The 27,929-nt window shown below is 52.6% G+C and overlaps 1 protein-coding gene across 5 annotated transcripts; it reads left to right on the top strand.

Annotated features, from left to right (window-relative positions):
- Positions 1-247: 247 nt before the first annotated feature.
- Positions 248-27,503, top strand: SEZ6L2 (seizure related 6 homolog like 2). 5 transcript variants are annotated; one of them, XM_003930099.3, is made up of 18 exons: positions 250-878; positions 1,819-1,950; positions 2,684-2,983; positions 3,633-3,772; positions 4,033-4,234; positions 11,058-11,243; positions 11,962-12,130; positions 13,386-13,549; positions 18,217-18,417; positions 19,538-19,676; positions 20,485-20,681; positions 20,985-21,179; positions 24,768-24,959; positions 25,066-25,257; positions 25,750-25,788; positions 25,967-26,084; positions 26,210-26,306; positions 26,933-27,503. In XM_003930099.3, exons 1-18 carry the CDS (start codon positions 800-802, stop codon positions 26,960-26,962), a joined length of 2,772 nt encoding a protein of 923 aa, XP_003930148.1. In that variant the 5' UTR covers positions 250-799; the 3' UTR covers positions 26,963-27,503. The 5 variants fall into 5 exon arrangements, with proteins under 5 accessions (XP_010338996.1, XP_003930148.1, XP_074238113.1 ...); XM_003930102.2 differs by lacking the exon at positions 25,750-25,788 and having other exon boundaries at positions 251-878; XM_074382012.1 differs by lacking the exons at positions 3,633-3,772; positions 4,033-4,234.
- Positions 27,504-27,929: the final 426 nt, after the last annotated feature.

The raw sequence follows: 27,929 nt of genomic DNA on the forward strand, positions 1-27,929 counted from the left end.
GCAGGCGCGAACCAAGCTTTGCAGCCCCTCGGAGCCCTGGGAAGAAGAGATTCAGATTCCAGATGTGCTGGAATGGCAGGGGGAGGGGGCTAATTACTGCTGGGACCTGAGAGTTTCCTTTGCCTCCCCTAGGGGCCGCGGGAGTGAGGATTACAGCCCTGGCTCGTATGATCCCTCCCTCCTCCATCTGCACTTCCTCCTCCTCCCTCCCCGTCAAATAAATCCCAGGCCCCTCCCTTCGCCCGTCCCCAGGATCTGACGTGGGCTCGATACCTTTCTCAGCTTCTCCCTCCCTCAGCTCCAGTGCCCGAGCTTCGGCTCTCCCAGTTCCCCAACCCACCCTTTCCCTTCCCCGACAAGCCCCGCTAGAGCCCAGTGGGGACCCCCCCCAATCTTCGACCCCACCCTAGGCCCCCAGAAGCTGACTTCCTCCTCCTCAGTCCCCCTGCCTGGGGTCCAGGCAGCCCGGTGGACCCAGGCGCCTGAGCAGGAGGGTAACCCAGGCCACCCGGCCCCTTCGGCCCTCTCGGCCCCACCCCCTGCAGCCGGAGCCGCGCCCCCTCTACCACAGAGCCTGGAGCCGAGGACAGAGGAGACTGAGCAAAGGAGGGTGGGCTCCAGGCGACCCCTGCCCAATTCGGCCCCTCCATCCCAAGGGGCAGAGAAATTGTCTTTCTTTGCTGACTCCTACCGAGGGGTGGGGGGGAAGATTTAAAGGGAAAGATAAAAGGAGACGGAGGAAAGGTGGCAGCCAGATTACTTAGAGAGGCACAGAGGAGAGAGATCGGGGTGAGTCGTCATGGGGACTCCCAGGGTCCAGCACCCGCCGCCTCCCCAGCTGCTGTTCCTAATTCTGCTGAGCTGTCCCTGGATCCAGGGTAAGGATATGAGAGTGTGGGGGTGGGCCCCAGGAAGGCACCCAGCGGGGTCCTCCACCCTCCTTTCTCTTAACATCCTGGGTCTTCTGAGCTCATGGGGGAGGGGAGAGGCACAGCTGCTGGGAAAGGGGCAAGCCAGAGATTTCTGGCTTGAACCCGAAGCCCCTTAACCCTCAATAGTGAGAAGCCAGAGAAATTAATGAGATAAGCTTTTAGCAGTGTCTCAGGGGCTAGATCCTTGAAGGAGGGCTGGGAAAGTTGGGGGGATGTCTGCGGAGGCGGCAGAAGCACGGAGGGACCTGGGTGGGAGATGGAGGTGCTGAGAGAGATGCCAGACTCCACACACAAATGTTCTTGGATGTACGGACAAAGACGGATGAGCAGAGGCAGGGCTCAGAGACCAGATATTCAGTCCTCCACTCTGAACCACAGCGAGACTCCAGGGAAGGAGGCAGAGACTGCAGAGGACCAGAGAGAGACAGAGTGAGGGGGTGGGGTGGGAGAGAGAAAAGATAGCCACGCTGCAGAGACAGAAGCCCAGAGAGAAAGCCGGGCACTGCGGAAGCAAGGGCTGGGAGGTGCGGCCAGACCCTCTGCAGAGCCCCAGGACTTAGGGGAGATCACCACTGAGGTGAAAGGAAAGGCAGTACCAGCACCCCTTCTGCCTTGCTGGCGCTGTCCAGGGTTCATAAGCGCTAAGGTGTTCACTAAAGGCCCACCCAGCCCCGGGAGAGGGGAGGGGAGAGAAGAGGTGTGGGAGTGTGAGTGTGAGGGCAGCTGGGAGCCCCTCCTCCGATCTTGGCTCTCAGCTGAGCCTGGGACCCTCTGAGCCCCTGCAGGCCCAGTTGATGGAGGAGGGAGGGAGAGTTCTAGAAAAGATCTCTCTGGAGAAGGAAGGGATGTGGGGGAGTGGAGAAGCTCACACAACTTCTCCTCCTAGGTCTGCCCCTGAAGGAGGAGGAGATATTGCCAGAGCCTGGAAGTGAGACCCCCACGGTGGCCTCCGAGGCCCTGGCTGAACTGCTCCATGGGGCCCTGCTGAGGAGGGGACCAGAGATGGGCTACCTGCCGGGTGAGGGCCCCAGAGTGGCAGGAGTGGCCTAGAGGTGGAGGGAGGGACATGGGCTCAGGGAGATGGGGAGCCAGGCTGGAGAAGAACAGGCAGAGAGAGACTGCAGAGGAGGCAAGAGCCTGCAGGAAGGCGGATGAGATTCAGGGGACACAGAATGAGACCGTCAGAGAAAGTCAAACCTGGGCACAGACAGAACCAGAGAAATAGAGACAGAATGATTCTGAGATTGTTAGACAGAAAAACAGACACATAGAAAGAGAGATGGAAAATGAGAACCAGAGTCAGAGAAATGCGGAAGACAGAGGGAGAGAGAATGAAACACAAAAACTAGTGGATCTTGAATCATGAAATCAGACTGCAATCAGAATACTAAACAGGGAAACAAGGAAATAGTTCCAGAGAGAGCGAGACAGAGGAGAGAGGAGATAACCAAAGAGAGCCCGATCTGAACGATCTGACCAGGAGGCAGAGAGAGGCTCTCGGAGAGAAGCATCAGGGTGGAAGGGGCTGGGTGGAGAGAAGGGATAGAAATAGAATTGGGGGAACTCAGGCTGTGGAAGCCTTCGGAGGATGTGAGGGGTTGGGGTGGGGAAGGGAAAAGTGGGGTGCTGTACCTTGTAGGGGAGGCTTTGGGGGTACAGCAGGGGAACCCCTAGTTTCCCTTAGCCCTGCTCCCCACCCAGGGTCCTCCATGTGCTCCTCCTGTGCCCTGACGTTCCCTCTACTGTCCCAGGATCTGAACTGGACCCCACACTAGCCACCCCTCCGGCTGGCCAGACTCTCGCGGTGCCCTCCCTGCCACGGGCCACTGAGCCAGGGACAGGGCCTCTGACAACAGCAGTCACCCCTAAGGGAGTCAGGGGGGCCGGCCCCACCGCACCAGAGCTGCTGACCCCACCCCCAGGAACCACAGCCCCGCCCCCACCCAGCCCTGCCTCCCCAGGACCTCCCCTTGGGCCTGTGGGAGGAGAGGAGGAGACCACGACCACCATCATCACCACGACAACTGTTACCACTACAGTGACCAGCCCAGGTGAGGCAACAGCAAGGGGATGGGGGTGGGAGCACCACTGAGGTACATGCTAGGGAAGGATGGGAGAGAGGCTGCTGGGAACTGTGGAAGGAGTCCTGGGTACAGATGGGAGGACTTCTGATTAATAATAACAAAGGAAGCATTTCTGTACCCTTACTACGTAGCAGGCAGCATTCCATGTGTTTCAGCTATATTACAGTTGGGGAAGGGAGTTCTGGCTCAGGTGGGAGAGGGAGCATTGCTTAAAGATGGTGAGGGAGTGCAGCAGCACACACCTGTAATCCCAGTGCTTTGGGACGCCGAGGCAGGAGGATCGCTTGAGGCAGGTGTGAGTCCAGCCTGGGAAACATGGCAAGACCCCATCTCTACAAAAAATTTTAAAAATTGGCTCAGCGTGGTGATGCGCACTTGTGGTACCAGCTACTCTGGAGGCTGAGGCAGGAGGATTAGTTGAGCCCAGGAGTTTGAGACTGCAATGAGCCATGATTGCCCCACTGCACTCTAGTCTGGGTGACAGAACAAGACCCTGCCTCAAAATACAACAAAAAATGGTGAGAGATGCTGAGGGGAAGGCAGATGAAGGCCTTCAGAGGTGCTTGGCTGGGAGGGCAAGAGCTGCCTTCCATCCAGGCCATTTGTGTCTCCTCAGTTCTGTGTAATAACAACATCTCCGAGGGCGAAGGGTATGTGGAGTCTCCAGATCTGGGGAGCCCTGCCAGCCGCACCCTGGGACTCCTCGACTGCACTTACAGCATCCATGTCTATCCTGGCTACGGCATTGAGATCCAGGTAACTGGACCAAAGCATGTGACCGTGCGGCTTCCAAGCCTTTTCCTCTGGGCCTGTGGGTATGCACAGGTTTGGCCCGGGAGCCAAAGAACCTGTTTGATGATTCAGGTGACCTCAGAAACTCTTCTAGCTTTCTACAACTTGGGCAGCAGCACGGTGCCATCTGGCTGCTACACACAGGGCAAAGGCACAGGAGAGGGGCATCGAAGATCAAACCCCTGGCTGACTTGCCCTGGCGGGTCTGTGTCTGGCTTTCATAGGTGCAGACACTGAACCTGTCGCAGGAGGAGGAGCTCCTGGTGCTAGCTGGTGGGGGATCCCCAGGCCTGGCCCCCCGACTCCTGGCCAACTCGTCCATGCTTGGAGAAGGGCAAGTTCTTCGGAGCCCAACCAACCGGCTGCTTCTGCATTTCCAGAGCCCACGGGTCCCAAGGGGCGGTGGCTTCAGGATCCACTATCAGGGTGAGGAGTTTGAGGGTGCTGCTGGAAGGGCAGGGACCATACTGCACACAGGGGACATTTTCACGGACCAAAGAGGCACAGGGTGCTGAGGGGAGCTTTTCCTCCTTTCTGCAACCCTGGGGGGCAGGGCCCTCAGAGGAGACCCAGGCACATTTATCTCACACACTCACAGATCTGTGCACACATCCAAGGGGCAATTCATCCATTGAACCCAACAAATGTTTATCAACTGCTGGCTTCATACCAGCCCCTGTGTTAGCCTTGGAGGAGGAATGAACAAAACCAGGTATAAATCTGGCTTCAACGAGCTCAGAATCTCGGTAGGAAGACAGAAGAGTCAGCAGGATGGTTATAATTCAAGGAGATAAGGAATATGATGGAGGACACACCAGCGGGGGCAGCATACAGCTAAGGGACCTAAATTTCTCCCAAGGAATATGGGGACATCTTCTTGGAGGAGATGATGACTAAGCTGAGACCCAAAGGATAAATTCGCCAGGGAAAGGGTGTGAGGGAGGGAGAGAAGGAGGGAGGCAGATGGCTAGGTGGATGAAAAAGCACACTCCAAGACCCAGCAAGAGAAGTTGTGACCCACAGATGAGGTGAAGGAATTCAGCATGAAAGATAGAACTGTCCTAGCTGTGTGATCTGGGACAAGTTACTTAACCTTTCTGTGCCTCATGATCTCATCTGAAAAATAGGGATCACAATACTTGGCATTTTGGGGAAGATCAAATGAATTAATACATGTCAAGTGTTTGAAACAGTGTGGGGCCTGGTGTGGTGGCTCATGCCTGTAATCTCAGCACTTTGGGAGGCTGAGGCGGATGGATCACCTGAGGTCAGGAGTTCAAGACCAGCCTGGCCAACATGGCAAAACCCCATCTCTACTAAATATACGAAAATTAGCCGGGCATAGTGGCAGGCACCTGTAATGCCAGTTACTTGGGAGGCTGAGGCAGGAGAATCGTTTGAACCCAGGAGGTGGAGGTTGCAGTGAGCTGAGATTGTGTCATTGCACTCTAGCTTAGGCGAAACTCCATCTCAAAAACAAAACAAAACAGTATGTGGTACACAGAGAGACTTCAAAACTGTCAGTCACTGCTATTACCATCAAAGCACAGAAAGAGATGAAAGAGAAACAGGCCAGAGACCAGGATGGGAGGCAGGTCAGCTTCAAACCATAAAGAGCCTTATCTGCTTCAGTAAGGAGTTCAAATTACTTCAACCTGCAGTTGTGACAGGGAGACATTTGTTTTTGTTTTTGTTTTTTTTTGAGACAGTCTTACTCTGTCACCCAGGCTAAAGTGCAGTGGTGATGATCTTGGCTCACTGCAACCTCTGCCTCCCGGGTTAAAGTGATTATCTTGCCTCAACCTCTCAAGTAGCTGGAATTACAGGCACCTGCCACCACACCTGGCTAATTTTTATATTTTTAGTAGAGAGGGTTTCACCATATGGGCCAGCTGGTCTCGAACTCATGACCTCAAGTGATCCACCTGCATCACCCTCCCAAAGTGCTGGGATTACAGGTGTGAGCCATTGCGCCAGGCCTAATTTGAAATGTTTTAAGCAGGAAAGTGAGAACCTCAGATTTGCAACTTGGGTATGTTCTAGCATACATGTGTGCATGAGACTGCTATCTTCCTATGCTTCATGGAGACAGAGCGAGAACAATGTGTCCAGTCAGTGTCCCCTTGACATCACTGCATGGCCTTGGCTGCTGTCATGCACTCTGCCCTCCTTGCAAGCTCTGCTGACTGCAGATGCCTTGTTTGCCTTATCCAGGATACACCCTGAATCCTGTTCTCACGTCCTCTCCAGCCTCTCCTGAGGCCTCTGCTCAGGACCTGCCCCAGGGGCTCATGTGTGTGTGTGCGTAGCAAAGGTGCCTATTCGTGACAGGTGGGAGAGGGCAGTGAGCTGGGGCGTGTATTTGGCAGTAGGGACCTGTTTATTTCGGAGCAAGAGCTTGCCTGGAGGGCCAGGGCGAGTGCTGGACTTCAGCTATTGCCATATCTGAAGATAGGGCTCCCCACTGGCTCCTTTAAGCAGCCACTTCCCCAGGGCATTGAAAATAGGACTCCTTAGGCTAAGTGGAGCATTTGGGGAAGCAGGGCTATTGCATAAATTGGCCTTCATTGCTCGGTCTTTCCTGCTTTGCAGCTGCGCCGGGCACCTTTGGGACCAAGGCCCTGTTTCAGCCCTTTCCAATCTGCACTAGCTGGGGCCTCTGGTCCAGAGTGGCCTCATTAGCTTCTCTGAAAAGCCAAAGGTTCCCTCACCCCTCACCCCAAGTGCAGCAAACTTTCCCATTCCAAAGCCCTTTCACCAGCGGTTGTTTCATTTGCTTCTCACAGCAACCCCGAGAGTGGCCATTGTCGGTTCCTTCTCTCAAAGGAAGAAAACGACTCAAAGGTTATGTAGATTGCTCAGCCACCTGCACGTTTATTGCAGCCAGACACCAGATCCCTGAGTCCCTGGCTCCCAGTCATTCATTAATTGAGGCTGAGGGGTGGGTGATTAACATTTTCTCAGCAGCTTCTATGTGCCAGGTGCTTTGCGTGTTTCTTTTATTTAATTTTCAGGCCAATCCTCGCTGATAGGAATTATTATTGCTGTTAATAGGTGAGAAGCCCCTAGAGATGAAGTCACCTGCTCAAAGTCATGTAGTTAGTAAGTTCTGGAACTGGAACTGGAACCCGGGCCTACCTGAAAACAAATCCAGTGGTCTTTGCACCATTCCATGCTGCCTCTCTGCTGCACCCATTGATCAGCCAAGCTAGCCATTTTTTTTTTTTTTTTTTTTTAAAGACAGAATCTTGTTCTGTTGCCCAGGCAGGAGTGCAATGACATAATCTCGGCTCCCTGCAACCTCTGCCTTCTGGGTTCAGGTGATTCTCCTGTCTCAGCCTCCTGAGTAGCTGGGATTACAGGTGTGTCCCACCACACCCGTCTGATTTTTTGTATTTTTAGTAGAGACGGAGTTTCATCATATTGGCCAGGCTGGTCTCAAACTCCTGACCTCATAGACTAGCCTTTTATGACACAAAATAAATAAGGCTTGGGCCAGTGGTAAAAGATCGTGGTTATGCCAGGCACAGTGGCTCATGCCTGTAATCCGAGCACTTTGGGAGGCCGAGGTGGGTGGATCACCTGAGGCTGGGAGTTCAAGATCAGCCAGACCAACATGGTGAAACCCCGTCTTTAAAAAAAAAAAAAAAGTTATAAAAAAGAAAAGAAGTAGAATGTGCTGGGCTGCATTTAACTGTGGAAGGGACTTGAATGTCAAACTAAAGCATTCAGACTTGATTCTGTTGACCACGGGCAGCCATTACAGAGGCTACCATGTATTGAAACCACTGTGTTCTAGAAGGTTGTTCTTTATTTTTTTTGAGATGGAGTTTCGTTCTTGTTACCCAGGCTGGAGTGCAATGGCGCGATCTCGGCTCACCGCAACCTCCGCCTCCTGGGTTCAGGCAATTCTCCTGCCTCAGCCTCCTGAGTAGCTGGGATTACAGGCACGCGCCACCATGCCCAGCTGATTTTTTGTATTTTTAGTAGAGACGGGGTTTCACCATGTTGACCAGGATGGTCTCGATCTCTTGACCTCGTGATCCACCCGCCTCGGCCTCCCAAAGTGCTGGGATTACAGGCGTGAGCCACCGCGCCCGGCCGAGAAGGTTGTTCTTATGTCTATCTCAGTAGACGATGGACTCCTGAGGACAAGGCCTGGGTCTTTTTCACCTCTTTGTCCTCAGGACCCAACCAAGGAAATATTTGTTGAATTTTGACATAGGGAGAAACCAGGTCTCTTACAGAATCACTGAGGGCCAGAGAGACAGAAAAAGTGAAGGCCCAGCCAAGCCGGTGTCTCCAGAGCCCTCTGCTAACCAGAGCCTGCCCCTCCTACAAGACACAGCTTAGTTAGGCACAGTGGCTCACACCTGTAATCCCGGCATTTTGGGAGGCCAAGGCAGGAGGATTGCTTGAGTCCAGGAGTTCGAGACCAGACTGGGCAACATGGTGAAATCATTATTTTATTATTATTTTTTAAGACGGAGTTTCACTCTTTCACCCAGGCTGGAGGGAAGTGGCATGATCTTGACTCATTACAACTTCTGCCTCCTGGGTTCAAATGATTCTCCTGCCTCAGCCTCCCGAGTAGCTGGGACTACAGGGGCCCGCCACCACACCCAGCTAATTTTTGTATTTTTAGTAGAGATGGGGTTTTGCCATGTTGACCAGGCTAGTCTCGAACTCCTGACCTCAGGTGATCACCTGCCTCAGCCTCCCAAAGTGGTAGGATTACAGGTGTGAGTCACTGCACCTGGCCTAATTTTTTTTTTTTTTTTTTTTTTTGAGTATTCAGGCGTAGTGGCACATGCCTATAGTCCTAGCTACTCAGGAGGCTGAGGTGGGAGCATCGCTTGAGCCCATGAGGTTGAGGCTGCTGTGAGCTGTTGTCACACCGCTCCAGCCTGGAGACAGAGGGAGACTCTTTCTCAAAAAAAAAAAAAAAAAAAAAAAAAAAATCATTTACTAACAAGTGACTTTTTATTTATTTCTTTGCTTGTTTCCCATGTTTTTTTTTGTTTTGTTTTGTTTGTTTGTTTGTTTGTTTCTAGAGATGGGGTTTCACCATGTTGGCCAGGGTGGTTTTTGAATTCTTGACCTCAGGTGATCCGCCTACTTCGGCCTCCCAAAGTGCTGGGATTACAGGTGTGAGCCACCGCACCCAGCATTTCCCATCTGTTTCTACAAGAATTTCAGGAGGCTTTCAAAAAATAGGCAAGCAATGCAATTATATAGAATAAGTAAGAAAAAATGGCACCAACTCTAATGTTTATCAGAGTTGAAAAAAAGCTTGACCATTTTTGCTAGGGGCAAACATTCATCTGGTTCCAAGCTTCCTGGCAACAAGTGCAAAAAGGGAAATCCTATAGTTCTCACAGAAAGAAAGGAGACGGTAAATAAGTTCCTCAAGAAAAGCAAAGCTTTCCCTTGCACTTTACTTTCACTGGGGGATTCATTTAGAGGCCACTGAGTATTAAGATCTTTAAAGACAAAATAGCTGCCAGGCTCAGTGGCTCACCCCTGTAATCCCAGCACTTTGGGAGGCAGAGGCAGGTAGATCACATGAGGTCAGAAGTTCAATCAGCCTGCCCAACATGATAAACCCTGTCTTTACTAAAAATACAAAAATTAGCTGGGAGTGGTGGTGCATGCCTGTAGTCCCAGCTACTCAGGAGGCTGAGGCAGAGAATTGCTTGAACTCAGGAGGCAGAGGTTGCAGTGAGCCAAGATCGTGTGTCATTGCACTCTAGCCTGGATGACAGATAGAGATGCCTCCTCAATAAAAAAAATAAATAAATAAACAAATGAAGACAAAATAGTCAAATTTCCTCAAGAAGTTTCATGTTTGCTTGAGGCCAGGACTTCAAGACCAGCCTAGGCAACATACTGAGACATCGTCTCTACAAAAAAATTAAAAATTAGTGGGGCTGTCTGGGCACAGTGGCTCATGCCTGTAATCCCAGTACTTTGGGAGGCAGAAGTGGGCGGATCATGAGGTCAGGAGTTCAAGACCAGCCTGACCAATATGGTGAAACCCCGTCTACTAAAAATACAAAAAGTATCTGGGCGTGGTAGCACGTGCCTGTAGTCCCAGCTATTCCAGAGGCTGAGGAAGAATAGCTTGAACCCGGGAGGTGGAGGTTGCAGTGAGCCAGAATCGCACCACTGCACTCCAGCCTGGTGACAGAGTGACACTCCATCTCAAATTAAAAAAAAAAAAAAAATTAGTGGGCCATGGTGGTACAAACCTGTAATTCCAGCTACTTGGGAGGCTGGGTCAGGAGGATTGCATGAGGCCAGGAGTTCAAGGTTCCAGTGAGCTATGATCATGCCACTGCACTTCAGCCTGGGCAACAGAGTGAGACCCTGTCTCAAAAAAAAAAAAAATTCAGATGGTTCTTCTGCATGGAAGCTGAGGGTATACCAAGGGTACCTCAGTGGAAGAAAGGCTGTGTGTGTGGAGGGGGGAAAAATGCAAAGAGATGTTTAATAACTTGGAGCCTCAGTGTCCACATCTGCAAAACAGGCAAACATATTTTTTTTTTTTTTTTTTTTTTTTTGAGACAGAGTTTTGCTCTTGTCGCTGAGGCTGGAGTGCAATGGTACAATCTCAGCTCACTGCAAACTCTGCCTCCTGGGTTCAAGCGATTCTCTTGCCTCAGCTCCTGAGTACCTGGGATTACAGGTGCCTGCCACCATGCCCAGCTAATTTTTGTGTTTTTAGAGAAATGGGGTTTCACCATGTTGGCCAGGCGGGTCTCAAACTCATGACTTCATGATCCACCCACCTCAGCCTCCCAAAGTGCTGGGATTACAGGCACTGCACTCAGCCAGGTCATATCATCTTTCTCTGTGTACCTCAAAAGCTCTGCAAATACCATCTGTTATTGTTAGAGCTGCTGAAGTTGCGAGTAGTTCATAGTGCATTTATTTGCCTGAGGTCACACAGTAAATAAGTAGCGGGGTCCAGAATAACTTGTTTGAACCTCAGATACCTCATCTATAAAATGGGGGCCAAAAAGGGTAAATTACAAAGAGTAGGGGAGATACGGGATGTTGGAATCTCCTCTTTGTGAGGCAAGGTGCCGGTGTGAGGAGCTCTTGTTCCTCAGTATGTGGGCCGGTATGGAGCCAGCGTGTGCCCCTGGCGGGTTGGCCTGGAAGGAGTGGGGAAGTGCTGGGGGATTGGTACGAGAGGGTGGCATGGGAAAGTGAGTCCTGCTCCCCTCTGCTCTGTCTGGTGCAGCCTACCTCCTGAGCTGTGGCTTCCCTCCCCGGCCGGCCCATGGGGATGTGAGTGTGACGGACCTGCACCCTGGGGGCACTGCCACCTTTCACTGTGATTCGGGCTACCAGCTGCAGGGAGAGGAGACCCTCATCTGCCTCAATGGCACCCGCCCATCCTGGAATGGTGAAACCCCCAGCTGCATGGGTGAGTCTCCTGCCACAGTAGGTGGGGGCATCTGTCCTGGGAACCCCATTGGGAGGATCCAATCTCTGGAGTGTCCATCTTTGGGGAAAACCCATCCTGAAAGGGGTCCATCTACCCTGTGGAGTCCCCGTCCTGGGGTCTCCAGCCAGAACTCTTTACACGGAGGGTCTCTCTCCTTGGGGTGTCTCCATCTTTGTGTGGTCTCCATCTCAGGGTTCCCACTGGAGATTTTATTTTGGGAGCCACCATCCTGGAGGTCCCCTCTGGGGGAGCGACCTCATCCTAGAGGAAGCCATTCTTAGGGTTCACGTTCAGAGGGCTTCTATCCTGGAGAGCCTCATCCTGGGATTCCCATCCCATGGCATCTTCATTCTGAAAGTCCCAGCTTGAAGATTTCCCAGCTGAGGCTTTCAATTTTAGGGATCCCTGTAACTCCCCATCCTAGGGTATCCACAGCTGGGGAGTCCTCATTTTAGTGGTGTCTCCATCGTAGGAGGTGTCAATCCTGGGGTTCTCCTGTTTCAGGGCTGGTTTCTCTCCTGGCTCATGGCCTGGAGAAGGTCCTGTCCTCTGGGGTGACTTCATGGGACAGAGGCCAGCCCTGGGCCAGGTCCCAGCCAAGGGTGGGACACAACAGCTATGAAAATGGGCAGAGGCATCGAGGAGACGGACAAGTCACCTCAGGCTGGCCTTAACCTGCCCCTCCTTCTGCCCACAGCATCCTGTGGTGGCACCATCCACAATGCCACACTGGGCCGAATCGTGTCCCCAGAGCCTGGGGGAGCTGCAGGGCCCAACCTTACCTGCCGTTGGGTCATTGAAGCAGCTGAGGGGCGCCGGCTGCACCTGCACTTTGAGAGGGTCTCGCTGGATGAGGACAATGACCGGTGAGGGTCTGGGGCTTGGGTCAGAAGTCCCCACCTCGGGGAAGTAGGAAGGCTAAGTGGGGACTCTGACACAGCAGGGGTGTGGTTGAGATATGCATCACAGTTTAGTCCTAAGCCTTTCTTGGGAAGCGTAGCTGTGCAACCTTAGACAAATCATTTAACTTCTCTGTGCCTCAGTTTTCTCGTCTGTAAAATGGAGATAACAGTACCTCCTTCTTCAGGTTTCTGTGAGGATAAATGCATGAAGTTATGTAAAGTAAGGCCGGATGTGGTGGCTCATGCCTATAATCCCAGCACTTTGGGAGACCGAGGCCTGTGGATCACGAGATCAGGAGTTCAAGACCAGCCTGGCCAGCATGGTGAAACCCTGTCTCTCCTAAAAAGTACAAAAATTAGCAGGGCACAGTGGCAGGTGCCTGTAATCCCAGCTACTCAGGAGGCTGAGGAAGGAGAATGGTTTGTACCCAGGCGGCAGAGGTTGCAGTGAGCCAAGATCCCACCATTGCACTGCAGCCTGGTGACAGTGTGAGACTCCACTAAAAAAAAAAAAAAAAAAAAAAAAAAAAAAATTCCTTAGAATGGTGCCTAGGACAATAAGCACTATAAATGTATCTGCTAGCTACTTTTGTTTTTTTGGAGATGGAGTCTCGCTCTGTCACCCAGGCTGGAGTGCAGTGGCATGAATTCAGTTCACTGCAACTTCCACCTCCCAGATTCAAGCGATTCTTGTGCCTCAGCCTCCTGAGTAGCTGGGACTATAGGCACGAACCACCATCCCTGGCTAATTTTTGTATTTTTAGTAGAGACAGGGTTTTTACCATGTTGGCCAGGCTGGTCTTGAACTCTTTACCTCAGGTGATCCACCCATCTTGGCCTCCCAAAGTGCTGGGATTACAGGTATGAGCGAGCCACTGCACCTGGCTGAGCATCTGCTATCTTCATCATCATTATCATCTTTTACCTAGCAACCTGGTATCCCAGCACTGCCACTACTTGCTCTGTGACCTTGGGGATGTTATTTGATCTTCCTGTGTCCCAGTGTCCTCATCTATAAAATAAGGGATAATAATAGTATCTGACTCAAGAGTTCTTGTGAAAATTAAATGAGACAGAACGTGTAAGGGCTTGGGAGAGTGCGTGGCATATACTTAATGTGTGATGATAACAGCTATAAAAATAAGTTAGGAGAGCAGGGAAGGGGTGAGGCAGCTTGTGAGGCAGGCTGAGCTCCTGGTCACTCTTCTTTCCATCCCAGGCTGATGGTGCGCTCAGGGGGCAGCCCCCTATCCCCCGTGATCTATGATTCAGACATGGACGATGTCCCCGAGCGGGGTCTCATCAGTGATGCCCAGTCCCTCTATGTGGAGCTGCTATCAGAGACACCTGCCAATCCTCTGCTGTTAAGCCTCCGATTTGAAGGTAAGTGACCCAGGCCCCCACCGGACTCCAGCCCTCAAACCTTCCCCTCTTCCTGACACCAGGCGTAGTTGGAAGCACAAACTCCATGCCTGTTCACCTCCGTGCTTGTATTCCTGAAACCTGACTCGCTTCCCTGCCCCCAAACTGCATGGATCTCTTCTAGGGACCCCTTCTCCTTCCCCGAGGCAGCCTTCTCTGTTTAAGCTTCATGTATGCCTGCATCCAGGAACACAACCAAAGGCTAGTTACCTCAGTATCTCGGTTCTTTCCTCTGTGTTGGCTTCATTCTCAGGCAGGCTTTCCCTGTGTGATGGACATGGTTGCTAACTTACATACCACCAACTTATTTGTTATTTATTTTAATTTTTTTTTTGAGATAGAGTCCTCCTCTGCTGCCCGGGCTGGAGTGTAGTGGTGCGATCTTGGCTCACTGCAGCCCCTTCCTCCAGGTTCAAGTGATTCTCATGCCTTGGCCACCTGAGTAGCTGGGACTGCAGGCACGCGCCACCATGCCCAGCTAATTTTTGGGTTTTTAGTAGAGACAGGGTTTCACCATGTTGCCCAGTCTGGTCTTGAACTCCTGGGCTCAAGTGATCCGCCCCCTGGGCCTCCCAAAGTGCCAGGATTACAAGAATGAGCCACCTCGCCCAGCCCATACCACCAACTTAATAACTTCATCTGAGAGAACACTCAGGTATTTCCCGAGAGCTCAACAGAAACGCCAGGATATGTGCTTACTGACCTGGCTAAGGTCCTGGTTGGCCTTTTAGCCTGAGCCAATCACCGAGCTAGGAGAAGGCAGTATTGGGATTGGCTGATCTGCCTCACGTGGCCTTCCCTGGCAGGCTCCAACTCAACCTCGTGGACCGCGAGTGGGGAAGGCATGTGTCCCAAAATTGAAGTCGGGGTGCTGTTACCGGAAGAAGGGGACATGAATGAGGATAGGTAGAAACAAGGAAGTCAGTGATTATGGAGGAAGAGGCATTTGAGCTTGGCCTTAAAGGACAGAGGGTATTTTAATATTATTATTATTATTGAAACAGGTCTTGCTTTGTCGCTCAGGCTGTAGTGCAGTAGCCCGATCATGGCTCGCTGCAACCTCAACCTCCTGGGCTCAAGTGATCTTCCTGCCTCAGCCTGCCCAGTAGCTGGGACCACAAGCATGCACCACCATGCGTAGCTAATTTTTATTTTTATTTTTGTAGAGACAGCATCTCACTATGTTGCTCAGGCTGGTCTCCAACTGCCGGCTGAAGTGATCCTCCTGCCTCAGCCTCCCAAAGTGCTAGAATTATGGGTATGAGTCACCCTGCCTGGCCAACAGAGGATATTTTAAAAGAGGAAGATTGAGGCCAGTTGTGTGACTCATGTCTCTAATTCCAATATTTTGGGAGGCCAAGGTGGGATGATTTTTTGAGGCCAGGAGTTTCAGAACCAGTCTGAGCAACATAGTAAGATCCTGTGTCTATAAATTAAAAATTTAGCCAGGTATGGTGGCACACACCTCTATTCACAGAAGGTTGAGGTGGGAGGATCACTTGAACCCAACAGGTTGCAGTGAGCTATGATTGCACTACTGCACTCTAGCGTGGGCAACAGAGCATGACCCTGTCTCAAAAAAAGAAAATAAAAGAAGAAAAGGAAAGAGGGTAACTTTGCGGAAGAGTATCTCAGGCAAAAGGGAGGGTGTGAGCAAAGGTGAGGAAGTAGAGAAATGCCTGGTATGTTTGGGAAATGGAATTTCATTGTGGCTGAAACAGAGGAGTTGTATAAATAGTTGCTAGAGAGAGACCAAAAAGGTGAAATGCTCAGAGATGAGAGGGTCTAGTGTTTGATATGAATCACGGGAGAAATGGAAATGGCACTGGGCCCTGATGGATGGGTAGGATTTGGACATGATACCTTGCATGTTAAGTAACAGTGAAATAGAACAGTGGATCTGCAAAAACCAATTGTGGAATAGATTCTGGGAGTGTTAAAGTGCAAACAGCGCACGTCTTTCAGTGAAAATGGCAAGTTTTGAGACCTGGTTCCATAGTTGTAGGCCACTGCTGTTCTATGAGCTTAAGGTTCTTCACTGTGGCCAGGCACAGTGGCTCATGCCTATAATCCCAGCACTTTGGGAGGCTAAGATGGGAGGATCACTTGAACTTCGGAGTTTCAGACCAGCCTGGGTAACATATCAAGACCTTTGTCTCTACGAAAAAAAAAATTAGACAGATGTGGTGCACGCTTGTGGTCCCAGCTGCTCTGGAGGCTGAGGGAGGAGGATCACTTGAGCCTGGGAGGTCAAGGCTGTTGTGAGCTGTGATCGCACCATTGCAATCCAGCTTAGGCAACAGAGCAAGGCCCTGCCTCATTTTTTTTTTTTTTTTTTTTTTTTTTTTTTTTTGAGGCGGAGTTTCGCTCTTGTTACCCAGGCTGGAGTGCAATGGCACGATCTCGGCTCACTGCAACCTCCGCCTCCTGGGTTCAGGCAATTCTCCTGCCTCAGCCTCCTGAGTAGCTGGGATTACAGGCACGCACCACCATGCCCAGCTAATTTTTTTGTATTTTTAGTAGAGATGGGGTTTCACCATGTTGACCAGAATGGTCTCGATCTCTTGACCTTGTGATCCACCCGCTTCGGCCTCCCAAAGTGCTGGGATTACAGGCTTGAGCCACCGCGCCCGGCCCCCTGCCTCATTTTTTAAAAGTATTTTTGAGATGGAATCTTGCTCTTGTCATCCAGGCGGGAGTATAATAGCACGATCTCAGCTCACTGCAAACTTCACCTCCTAAGTTCAAGCGATTCTCCTGCCTCAGCCTCCTGAGTAGCTGGGATTACAGGCTTGCACCATCACGCCTGGCTAATTTTGCATTTTTAGTAGAGATGGTCTCGAATTCCTGACCTCAGGTGATCCACCTACCTTGGCCTCCCAAAGTGCTGAGATTACGGGCATAAGCAACCACGCCTGACCTTATTTTAAAAAATAAATAAAATAGTCTGGATGCAGTGGCTTATGCCTGTAATCCCTGCAGTTTGGGAGGCTGAGGCAGGCGGATCACTTGAACCCAGGAGTTTGAAACCAGACTGGGAAACATGGCAAAATCCCATTTCTACTAAAAACACAAAAATTAGCGAGTCATGGTGGCACGTGCCTGTAATCCCAGCTACTCAGGAGGCTGAGGCACGAGAATCGCTTGAACCTGGGAGGTCAAGGTTGCAGTGAAGTGAGATCATGCCACTGCACTCGAGCCTGGGTGACAGAGCGAGACTTGGTCTCAAAAAATAAAAAAATACAGGATTCCTCATTGGTATCATAGGCACCTAAATCTTACCTCACAGGGAGTTTTGCAGCTAAGATATAATCAAGTGGGCAGAAACTCAAATGCTCTACAAATGTTCACTTTTGCTGACTTAGACTGAAGTAAAAACTGAGTAACTTTTGCATTAGCTGCAATTTTGGGTTCTAGCAACAGCAAGGAATGATCAGAATCCAACTGTTATTTCTGAGGTGAGAATACACCTACACCAGCCAGTTCTCCAAAGGCACCCCTCCCCTTACCCGCCCATCTCTGCTGTTTTCAGAGCCAAGTGTCTGTGACTGGGAATCAAGCCATCTGGGCAAACCTGCTTCTGCCATTGTCTTCTGGGTGACCTTGAACAAGTGGCTTTTTGGTCTGTGGACCTCCTCTCTATAGAGTTGTGGCTGGGATTTGGCTAGCTCAGGGGGATCCCTCCAGAGGCCACGGAGGCAAAGCAAATATTCGAAAGAGGAGTGTTAGAATTTTTTTGACAGTCTGGAGAGAGAGTGCTCAATCCAATGGCATTCAGTTTTTAAAAGCCCATCGAGGCCAGGGCAGTGGCTCACTCCTGTAATCCCAGCACTTTGGGAGGCTGAGGCATAAGGATGACCTGAGGTCAGGAGTTTGAGACCAGCCTGAGAAACATGGTAAAACCCCATCTCTACCAAAAAAAAAAAAAAAAAAAAAAAATCAGAAATGAGCTGCTTGGTGGGGTGTGCATGATTGTAGTCTTAGCTACTGGAAAGGCTGAGGCGGGAGGATCGCATGAGCCTGGGAGAACTCCAGCCTCAGCAACAGTGTGAGACCTTGTCTCTAAAAAAATAAAAAATAAAAAAACCCAGGTCGGGCACAGTGACTCATGTCTGTAATCCCAGCACTTTGGGAAGTTGAGGAAGGCAGATTACTTGAAGCCAGGAGTTCGAGACTCACTTAGCCAACATGGTGAAATCCCCGTCTCTACTAAAAATACAAAAATTGGCCAGGTGCAATGTATCACGGCTGTAATCCCAGCACTTTGGGAAGCTGAGGCAGGCAGATCACCTAAGGAGCTCGAGACCAGCCTGACCAACATGGAGAAATGCTGTCTCTACTAAAAATACAAAAAATTACCCAAGCATGGTGGCCCATGCCTGTAATCCCAGCTACTTGGGAGGCTGAGGCAGGAGAATTGCTTGAACCCAGCAGGCGGAGGTTGCAGTGAGTTGAGATCATGCCACTGCACTCCATCTTGGGTGACAGAGCAAGACTATGTCTCAAAAAAAAAAAAAAAAAAAGCCCAGTAAGTGGTCAAACAACACCCCAATTCAGCCCACATCCCCAGTTTGAGATCCCTTGAGGCCTGTCCTAATGTTTAATTGTTATGACTGACTCCTTCCCAGCCTTTGAGGAGGATCGCTGCTTCGCCCCCTTCCTGGCACATGGAAACGTCACTACCACAGATCCTGAGTTTCGTCCAGGGGCACTGGCAACCTTCTCGTGCCTCCCAGGATATGCCCTAGAGCCCCCTGGGCCCCCCAATGCCATCGAATGTGTGGATCCCACCGAACCTCACTGGAACGACACAGAGCCAGCCTGCAAAGGTGAGCCCTCGTCGCAGGCAGATCCTTTAGTCCATGACGCCCCCTGAACTGGGGATCCCAGCAAGGCCGTTCAGGAAGGAGGGCTACATATCCAGACTTAATTGACCCAAGCCTTGGGTAAATCCCTGTCCCTTCAGAGACTGTTTTCTTAGCAGAATAACCGGTGGGCTTGTTACTGAATGCAGGGGTCACAACCCACATGTCTTCAGGAGCGAGAACTGCTATTGGGTTAAGTCACAGATTGGGAAGGCTGGAGAGTGGGTAGGGAGAGTGGGTAGCTCCTGCTTTGTTAGGAGTCGGACTGGATATTGAGAACAACAGGACCTAGATGTGGCAAGAAACAGGTGGATCATGGCCAGGCGCGGTGGCTCACGCCTGTAATCCCAGCACTTTGGGAAGCTGAGGTGGGCGGATCACCTGAGGTCGGGAGTTCCAGACCAGCCTGACCAACATGGAAAAACCCCGTATCTACTAAAAATACAAAATTAGTTGGGCATGGTGGTGCATGCCTGTAATCCCAGCTACTTGGGAGGCTGAGACAGGAGAATCACCTGAACCCGGGAGGCAGAGGTTGGATGAGCCAAGATCGTGCCATTGCACTCTAGCTGGGCAACAAAAGCAAAACTCTGTCTCAAAAAAGAAAGAAAGAAAGAAAGAAAGAAAGAAACAGGTGGATCAGGCCAGGCACAGTGGCTCACCCCTGTAATCCCAGCACTCTGGTAGGCTGAGGTGTGCGGATCACCTGAGGTCAGGAGTTTGAGACCAGCCTGGCCAACAGTGAAACCCCGTCTCTACTAAAAATACAAAAATTGGCCAGGCGTAGTGTCACGTGCCTGTAATCCCAGCTACTCAAGAGGCTGAGGCATGAGAATCGCTTGAACCTGGGAAGGCGGAGGTTGCTGTAAGCTGGGATCGTGCCACTGCGGCTTCAGCCTGATGACAGAGTGAGACTCCATCTATAAAAAAAAAAAAAAGAAAGAAAAGAAAAGATGGGTCATAGACAGTAGGAAACAAAACAAGCGAGGTGATGTGGAGTACGCATCAGGAGTGGTGACGACCATGGTGAAATGGAGATGGCATGCTCACCTGGGTCCCAAGCCTCACACCCCTTTTTCCCTAGCCATGTGTGGAGGGGAGCTGTCGGAGCCAGCTGGCGTGGTCCTCTCTCCCGACTGGCCCCAGAGCTATAGCCCAGGCCAGGACTGCGTGTGGGGCCTGCACGTCCAGGAAGAGAAGCGCATCTTGCTCCAAGTTGAGATGTATGTTTGGGTCCTGCAGAGGGTGCGACGGGTGTGGGATCAGCAAAGCGTGGTATCCCAACGCACTAGCCTGCATTCTGAGCCTGCCTGGCTCTTCTGTATCTACCCAGAATTCGGTGGATAGGCTGGTGCACAAAGGGTTCAGATAGAAGTGGGGGAGCTGGGCTCAAATCACGCATTAGCTGGGCAACCTCAGACAAATAGGACAATGCAGCCTTCCTTAGGGGCTATTGTGAACAAGCAGCTCTGGCCTGGTGCTTCTCACTCTTTGGAGGTTTCTGAGGCTGCCCCTGGAGCGATTTCCAGGGACACAGACCCAAACTGCATTATCACCAGCAAGTTGGGGAGGTCTGGGGAGAATCCAGTGGCTGAATTGGTAAGAGAGGGTACTGAGACGGCACTGAAGCTGAGGTGAGCGAGGCTTCAAAGCCTGTACTCCGGCAGGGCCTAGAGTTGTGCAGGGTGGTAGCAAATGTGGACTATGATGGCCAGAGCTGGAGTTGGGTTAGTCTGTGGTTCCCATGGTGATGGAGGAGCACTGGACAGTGGGCGGAGTTAATAATGAGCAAGGTTAGGGATTGGATAGTAGGATATGGGAGGAGCCATAGAATGGGGGGAACCCTGAGGCACTAGCATAGGAGAAACCATGATTGGTCAAAACGGAGGCGGCCCCAGACCTGGCTAGGAAGATATGGGCGGGGCTGGAGAGTAGGAGGGGCTACTGATGAGCAGAGTTGGGGATTGGGCAGCGCTGGATGGGAGGGGCCAGTCGCAGTCCCGCCCCATTGTCTGGTCCCACCCCCTGCAGCTTGAATGTGCGGGAAGGGGACATGCTGACTCTGTTCGACGGGGACGGTCCCAGCGCCAGAGTCTTGGCCCAGCTGCGGGGACCTCAACCGCGCCGCCGCCTCCTCTCCTCTGGGCCCGACCTCACACTGCAGTTTCAGGCACCTCCCGGGCCCCCAAATCCAGGCCTGGGCCAGGGCTTCGTATTGCACTTCAAAGGTACTGAGGGATAGAGTCCGGGATGGGCAGGGGTCGGGCAGAGATCCCGGGAGGTGGCCGTTCGAGGTGGCTCTCGCCTGTAATCCCAGGGCCTTGGGAGGCCGAGGCGGGAGGATGGCTTGAGGCCAGGAAGTTTAGACTGCAGTGAGCTATGCTTGTGTCACTGCACTCCAGAGCGACAGAGGAAACACCCTATCTCTAGAGAGACAGATCTCGGCAGGAGGCACGGAGCAAAGCCTCCGAGGCTGAAAGGGTGTCCGGAGTTAAACGGCAGCCTCCAAACTAGCCCTTCCTCCCCTGCAGAGGTACCGAGGAACGACACGTGCCCTGAGCTGCCACCTCCGGAGTGGGGCTGGAGGACGGCGTCCCACGGGGACCTGATCCGGGGCACTGTGCTCACCTACCAGTGCGAGCCTGGCTACGAGCTGCTGGGCTCCGACATTCTCACCTGCCAGTGGGACCTGTCCTGGAGCTCCGCGCCGCCCGCCTGCCAAAAGAGTGAGCCGGCCCGGTCCCGGGCCCCTCGGCCCCGCCCCTGCTCTGTGGGCCCGCCCCCACCCTGTCCTGTCCCTGTCCTCGTGCCGTCTGGGTTCGATCCCTTCGCTCAGGGTCCTGCCTGGATTTTCTTCAGGCCCCGCCCCCGTGTCCTTTAGCTCTAACTTCTCCGCTCGGTGCCCCGAAACCGTCCCTTCTGTGTCCTCTCTGGGTCACCCTCTCATCTTTTCCGGGCTGCATCCCTCCTCTTTCTTGCACCGACCTGGGCTCGGTCTGTGTTTCCTCTTCTCATGCCCCACTCCCCGTCCCCTCCTGACCCCGCCTCTGCGGCGTCTGAGTTTCGCCCCTGAAAAGGGTTCTGCCGGGGTTCCCACTGGGCTCCGTCCCCTCCACGCTTGGCTCCACCCTTCCTGCCCCACGCCCCGCCCCAATTCCACAGTCCTCTCGCTTGAAATTCTGGGAAGCCACTTTGCTAGGACCAAGGCTTGTCAGAACCCTTGGTTTATTTGAATGCCGTCACTGAAGCTCCGTGCTGGGTTGGGGTTAGGAGAAGGGGGTTCGAGCCCCTCCATGCCCTGATGGAGCTCGCAGTCTGAGAGGAATAGGCAGATTGGTGATCAGTGGGTGATTTCGGGTGAGGCAGTTAGCATTTCTGAGCCATGGTTTCCCCATCGGTGCAGTAGGACTCAGGTTGTGAAGCGCAGATGGAAGGTTCACAGGACGCATGCTGCCTGGGCATGGAAAAAGGCCGTTGGGAGAGCCGTGGGCTCATTCTCTCAGGGCTGGGGCAGGAGATTTCACAGAGGAGGTAACATTTAAAGGAGCTGGGAGTGTGCATATATTAGAAGAGCAGAAAGGGACCGGGCGTGGTGGATCACCTGAAGTCAGGAGTTTGACTTCATGTTTTCCTAGCACTCACTCCTGTAATCCTAGAACTCTAGGAGGCCGAGGCAGGTAGATCACCTGAGGTCAGGAGTTCGAGACCAGCCTGGCCAACATGGCAAAACCCTGTCTTTACTAAAAATACAAAAATTAGGCCAGGGGCAATGGCAAAATGCTGTCTTTACTAAAAATACAAAAATTAGGTCAGGGGCGGTGGCTCATGCCTGTAATAGGAGGTTGAGGCGGCAGATCACCCAAGGTTGGAAATTTGAGACCAGGCTGACCAACATGGAGAAACCCTGTCTCTATTAAAAAGAAAAAAAAAAAAAAAAACAAAAAACACAAAGATTAGCTGGTCATGGTGGCACATGCCTGTAATCCCAGCTATTTGGGAGGCCGAGGAAGGAGAATCACTTGAACCCGGGAAGTGGAGGTTGCCGTTAGCTGAGATTGAGCCACCGCACTCCAGCCTGCATGACCGGAGTGAGACTGTACCTCAAAAAAAAAATTAAAAAAAGAGCAGAAAGGAATGACAGCTGGTCACTTTCTCCAAATTTTGGGAAGCCAGCTGCAAGGACATGGGGCTATAGTTCTATGTGGCATCTGGAAGCAATGGTGGGACCAAGGGGAGAAGCTTCAAGAAGCCAGATTTGGGCTAGACACTCCCCACCCATGGAAGGATTCACAGGCTGCTATCAGGCCTGGATGGGGCTAAGAGTTCATCTGGCCCTGCTGCCTTGGGCTCAGGAGGGAACCTGTCCAAGGCAGCAGATTGAGCCTGAAGATGTGCCAAGACCCACATCTCTGAGTCCCTGTCCAGTGCTCCATGGCTGTGACCCCTGCAAATTCCAGCTCTGCCATTCCTTGGCTGAGTGACCATGGGCCTCAGTTCTTTGACTGCCCTGAGCCCTGGGTTCCAAGGGAGATGACAGTGACATTGGCCTCTCAGGATAAACAGGATTAAATATTATGTTTGTGCCAGGCATGGTGGCTCACATCTGAAATCACAGTGCTTTAGAAGGCCGAGGTGGGAGGATCACTTGAGCCTAGGAGTTTGAGATCAGCCTGGGCAGCATAATGAGATCCTTCTCTACAAAAAATAAAAAATATACCCCGGCATGGTGGTGTGTGCCTGTAGTCCGAGCCACTCACTTAGGAGGCTGAGGTGGGAGAATCGCTTAAGACCAGGAGTTTGAGGCTGCAGTGAGCCATGATCTTGACACCGCACTCCAGCTTGAGTGACAGCAAGTTCTTGTCTCCAAAACAAAGAATTATATTTGGGGTCAGGCATGGGGGTTTACACCTGTAATCCCAGCACTTTGGGAGGCTGAGGTGGGTGGATCACCTGAGGTCAAGAGTTCGAGTCCAGCCTGGCCAACATGGCGAAACTTTGTCTCTACTAAAACTACAAAAATTAGCCAGGCATGGTAGCGAACAGCTGTAATCCCAGCTACTTGGGAGGCTGAGGAGAATTGCTTGAACCCAGGAGGCAGAGGTTGCAGTGAGCCGAGATCGTGCCCCTGCACTCCAGCCTGGGCAACAGAGGAAGACTCTGTCTCAGAAAAAAAGAGAAAAAAAAAAGAACTATATTTGTTTTTAAAACATTTAGCGGGATGCCTGGCTCAGATTTATATACAAGAAATGGCTATGATTATGATTCCTTCACAACAGGGTGGTAAACTCAAATGCCTGCAGGCAGGTAATGTATGTGTGTACTGGGCTGGGCATGATGAGAATGTGGGAGATAGGAGATCTGGGCCCCTTCTAAAGAGGGCAGCTGCTGTTGTGTAAATGATATGCCATGCCAGGCTCATACTGCTGGGATTTGGCTGGCATGCTCTGGTACAGTGGTTAAATATTTTGAATTTCACCCCAGGATAGGGGCTTGGGGTTGCCCCAAGCAACCTGTTTTCTAAAAGAAGCCTGAAATATAACATACATAGAATATTTTTAAACAATTAACTCTGTCGACCGGGCCCAGTGGCTCACGCCTGTAATCCCAACACTTTGGGAGGCTGAGGCAGGCAGATCACTTGAGGTCAGAAGTTCGAGACCAGCCTGGCCAACATGGGGAAGCCCCGTCTCTACTAAAAGTACAAAGTAAGCCGGGCGTGGTGACGCATGCTTGTAATCCCAGCTACACAGGAGGCTGAGGCAGAAGAATTGCTCGAACCTAGGAGGCAGAGGTTGCAGTAAGCCGAGATCGTGCCACTGCATTCCAGTCTAGGCGACAGAGCGAGACTCCATCTCTAAATAAATAAATAAATATTTAATTAAATAAGTCTGTCATTATGGTCTGAAAATAAATGCACTGCACTGCATTTTAAGTTTTTCTAATTCATGCTCTCTTCCTTCCGAGGAAGTGCCTGGAAGAGCATGTGTGTGCAGAAGTGTTCAGGGGAAATGGCCCAAGGCTCAGGCCTCTCCCAGCCCTAGGATTCTGGGAGACTTTATTTTATTTTTCTTAGACAGGGTCTCACTCTGTCACCCAGGCTGGAGTGAGGTAGGGCAGTCACCATTCACTGCAACCTCCACCTGCTGGGCTTAAGCGATCCTCCCGCCTCCACCTCCTGAGTAGCTGGGACCTCAGGAGTGCACCACCACTCCTGACTAATTTTTAAATTTTTTGTAGAGATGGGGGTCTCCTTATGTGGCCCAGACTGGTCTTTTAAGCCCTCGCTCCCCCTGCCCTTTTTCTTCTGCCACCAGTCATGACTTGCGCCGACCCTGGCGAGATCACCAACGGGCACCGCACCGCCTCGGACGCAGGCTTCCCTGTTGGTTCCCATGTACAGTACCGCTGCCTGCCAGGGTACAGCCTCGAGGGGGCAGCCATGCTCACCTGCTACAGCCGGGACACGGGCACACCCAAGTGGAGCGACCGAGTCCCCAAATGCGCCTGTGAGTCTAGGGCACACCCTGGGAGGGTAGCTGGGTAGCCCTGGGAGGGCCCGTTTGCCCCGTGCCCAGTAGTACAGCTGGCACGTGACTGGCATGCTCCTTGCAGTGAAGTACGAGCCGTGCCTGAACCCAGGGGTTCCCGAGAATGGCTACCAGACGCTGTACAAGCACCACTACCAGGCGGGCGAGTCTCTGCGCTTCTTCTGCTATGAGGGCTTTGAGCTTATCGGCGAGGTCACCATCACCTGTGTGCCCGGCCACCCCTCCCAGTGGACCAGCCAGCCCCCACTCTGCAAAGGTGCCTGGCCAGACAGGGCAGGAGGGGCACACCAGTGTCCGGGGAGTAACAGGGCTGGGAGAGTCAGGTAGCACATTCGAGAGCAATGGGCAACCCCACAGAGCTCCCAGTTCTCCTCCTGTGGCCTCGTGTCCTCACGGGTGTGTCCAGAAGCCCTGGGTCGTGTGAGGTCATGGGATTCGCTCAGGGGTGTCGTAGAGGGGGCCTTGGCTTGGAAGTTCCTTGCTCTCTCTGGATAGGCCTCAGTTTCCCTATCTCTGAGAAATTCAGACTGTCCAGGAACCCTGACTTTTTAGGGGTCTGGAGAAAGAGGACAAAGGCCCTGTGCTGGTCACTCCTCTCTCTGCCCCACCAAGGGAAAGAGAACGTTGAGGTTGAGAAGAGGGCAGAGAGAACCAGGCTGTCCAGCCCAGCCCCACCGGGCTCCGGGCCCTTCCAGCCTCCTCCCCTCCCTGGCTCAGACCCCATCCCCTCCCCCTCCTCTCCCTGCAGTTGCCTATGAGGAGCTCCTGGACAACCGAAAACTGGAAGGTCAGTGAGGGCACAGGTGGAGATCCAGGCTGGCCAGGACGGGAGGGCAAAGCAGAGACCGGGGCAGGAGGCCAGGCCTTGGAGGGGTGAGGCCCAGGGTTTGAGGCTCAGGGCAGGAGGCTGGGAGAGCCCAGGACGGGGCCCACCTGCAGCTCACTGGCCTCTCCTCCTCCCACAGTGACCCAGACCACGGACCCGTCTCGGCAGCTGGAGGGGGGGAACCTGGCCCTGGCCATCCTGCTGCCCCTAGGCTTGGTCATTGTCCTCGGCAGTGGCGTTTACATCTACTACACCAAGTAAGTAGCCTGCTTGGGTGCTGCCGGCCAGGGCAGACGTCTTGCTGGCCTGGCACCGGAGCCCGGGTCAGGGGAGCTCAGGGGCTCACCTGTTGATAAGCTCCTCTGTCCTCTCCCTTTCTCAGGCTTCAGGGAAAGTCCCTTTTCGGCTTCTCGGGTTCCCACTCCTACAGCCCCATCACCGTGGAGTCGGACTTCAGCAACCCGCTGTATGAAGCCGGGGTGAGCACCTCCCCTGCCCCTGGAGAGCCACCACTAGGCTCTCCCAGGACTCCAAAACCTCGCAAGTTCTCTGGAATCTCTGTCTTGGGAATTTCAAAACTCAGGTGCCCACAGGGGCATCAGTGAACACAGCAAGCCACATGTGGACAACAGGGAGTGGTAGGACCATGGCTAAGTGGAGGGCTTGTGCCCCATCTCAAGGATACGGCTCTACCCCATAGTGGAAACTGAGGCTTAATTGGCAGATCTTCCAGTTGTTCAAGACAAGCCAGAAATCCAGATCCTTGTGTCATTTTACGACGCTGTAGGGTGAACCAAACACATTCACTGGCCAGATTCAGCCCCTGTGGCCCCCACAGCCCCCAGTGGTCAATGTTACTTTAAAACTCAGGGTTGGGCCAGGCGCGGTGGCTCACACCTGTAATCCCAGCACTTTGGGAGGCCGAGGCGGGTCGATCACGAGGTTAGGAGTTCTATACCAGCCTGACCAACATGGTGAAACCCCAACTCTAAAAATAAAAATAAAAAAAATTAAAAAAACTCAGGGTTGTTCCCCCTCCTCCCATTTGGCTGCCTCTTCTACCCCCATCAGACTCCAACAACTGACCTAATCTCTCTGTCTTCAGGATACTCGGGAATATGAAGTTTCCATCTGAACCCCAAGACTACAGCTGCAGGACCCAGGACGCCCCTCCCCTCCTCATTCGGGGCAGGGAGAAGTATGGGACCGGTCTCTGCCTCCTGGCTGCCCTCCTCCCTGGCTGTGTAAATAGTCTCCCCGTCCCACGAGGGGGCTTTGATGGCCCTGGAGATCCTACAGTAAATAAACCAGCATCCTGCCGCCCAAAGCCGCCTCTTCTCAGTTGCCAAATGAGGGGCCTGCCCCCGACCCTACTGGCTTTTGGATCCTGGGAGGGGAACTCTGCCCCCCTGCAAATCTTGCGGCCCCTCTTGCCCAGGGCACCCCTCAGTGACTGCCCCCGATAGCTCAACTGTTCCTTTGGCCATGAAGGCCCCCCAACTCCCCTATGCCCTGTCCCTGGGCCTGACTCCGGCTAGGAGGGTCAGAAGAAGGCTGAAGGGGAGAGCCGGGACAAGGCCCTGCTCCCTTCCTGCCATCTCCCCGCCCCACAGTCTCTCTACCTTTGCTTCTGAATTCTTGTTTTTGAGCAATAAACAGAAAATCACCACTTGTAATTGGGCCGGTGGGGTGTGGGAAGGTGGGTCCCGAGCACTAGGTGACCACCTCTCTGGAGAGAGGGCTGGGGAAAGGGGAACAATTTGTAAAAAAGAGGGAAATGCAAAAGTGGGTAGAGGGCAGTGTCTGGGGGTGGGGCCCTGGCCTGGGGTCAAAAAGCCTGGCTGTAGGCTCAGCCTCTGTGAAGCCCTCCCTGCCACCAGCCCCACTCCGGGCTGCAGTGGCCCCTCCACCAGGCCTTGACCTTGTCAGCCTCTTCCAGCTGGGAGAGAACTGACAGGAGCCACTCCTCTTCTCTTACTGCTGGGCAGGAGGCAAACAGCTTTCCATTTCTTTCTTTTCAGAAACAGGGCCTAGCTCTGCCAGCCAGGCTGCAGTTCAGTGGTGGGGGTCACAGCTCACTGCACCCTCAAGCTTATCCTCCC

This window comes from Saimiri boliviensis, chromosome 12 (genome assembly GCF_048565385.1).
Source record: "Saimiri boliviensis isolate mSaiBol1 chromosome 12, mSaiBol1.pri, whole genome shotgun sequence".
NCBI classification, from domain to species: domain Eukaryota; kingdom Metazoa; phylum Chordata; class Mammalia; order Primates; family Cebidae; genus Saimiri; species Saimiri boliviensis.

Coding starts and splice junctions, on each gene's coding strand:
- SEZ6L2 (XM_003930099.3), top strand. CDS start 800: ATGGGGACTCCCAGGGTCCAGCACCCGCCGCCTCCCCAGCTGCTGTTC. Junction 879..1,818: donor GAGCTGTCCCTGGATCCAGG/GTAAGGATATGA, acceptor TTCTCCTCCTAG/GTCTGCCCCTGAAGGAGGAG. Junction 25,789..25,966: donor GGACAACCGAAAACTGGAAG/GTCAGTGAGGGC, acceptor CTCCTCCCACAG/TGACCCAGACCACGGACCCG.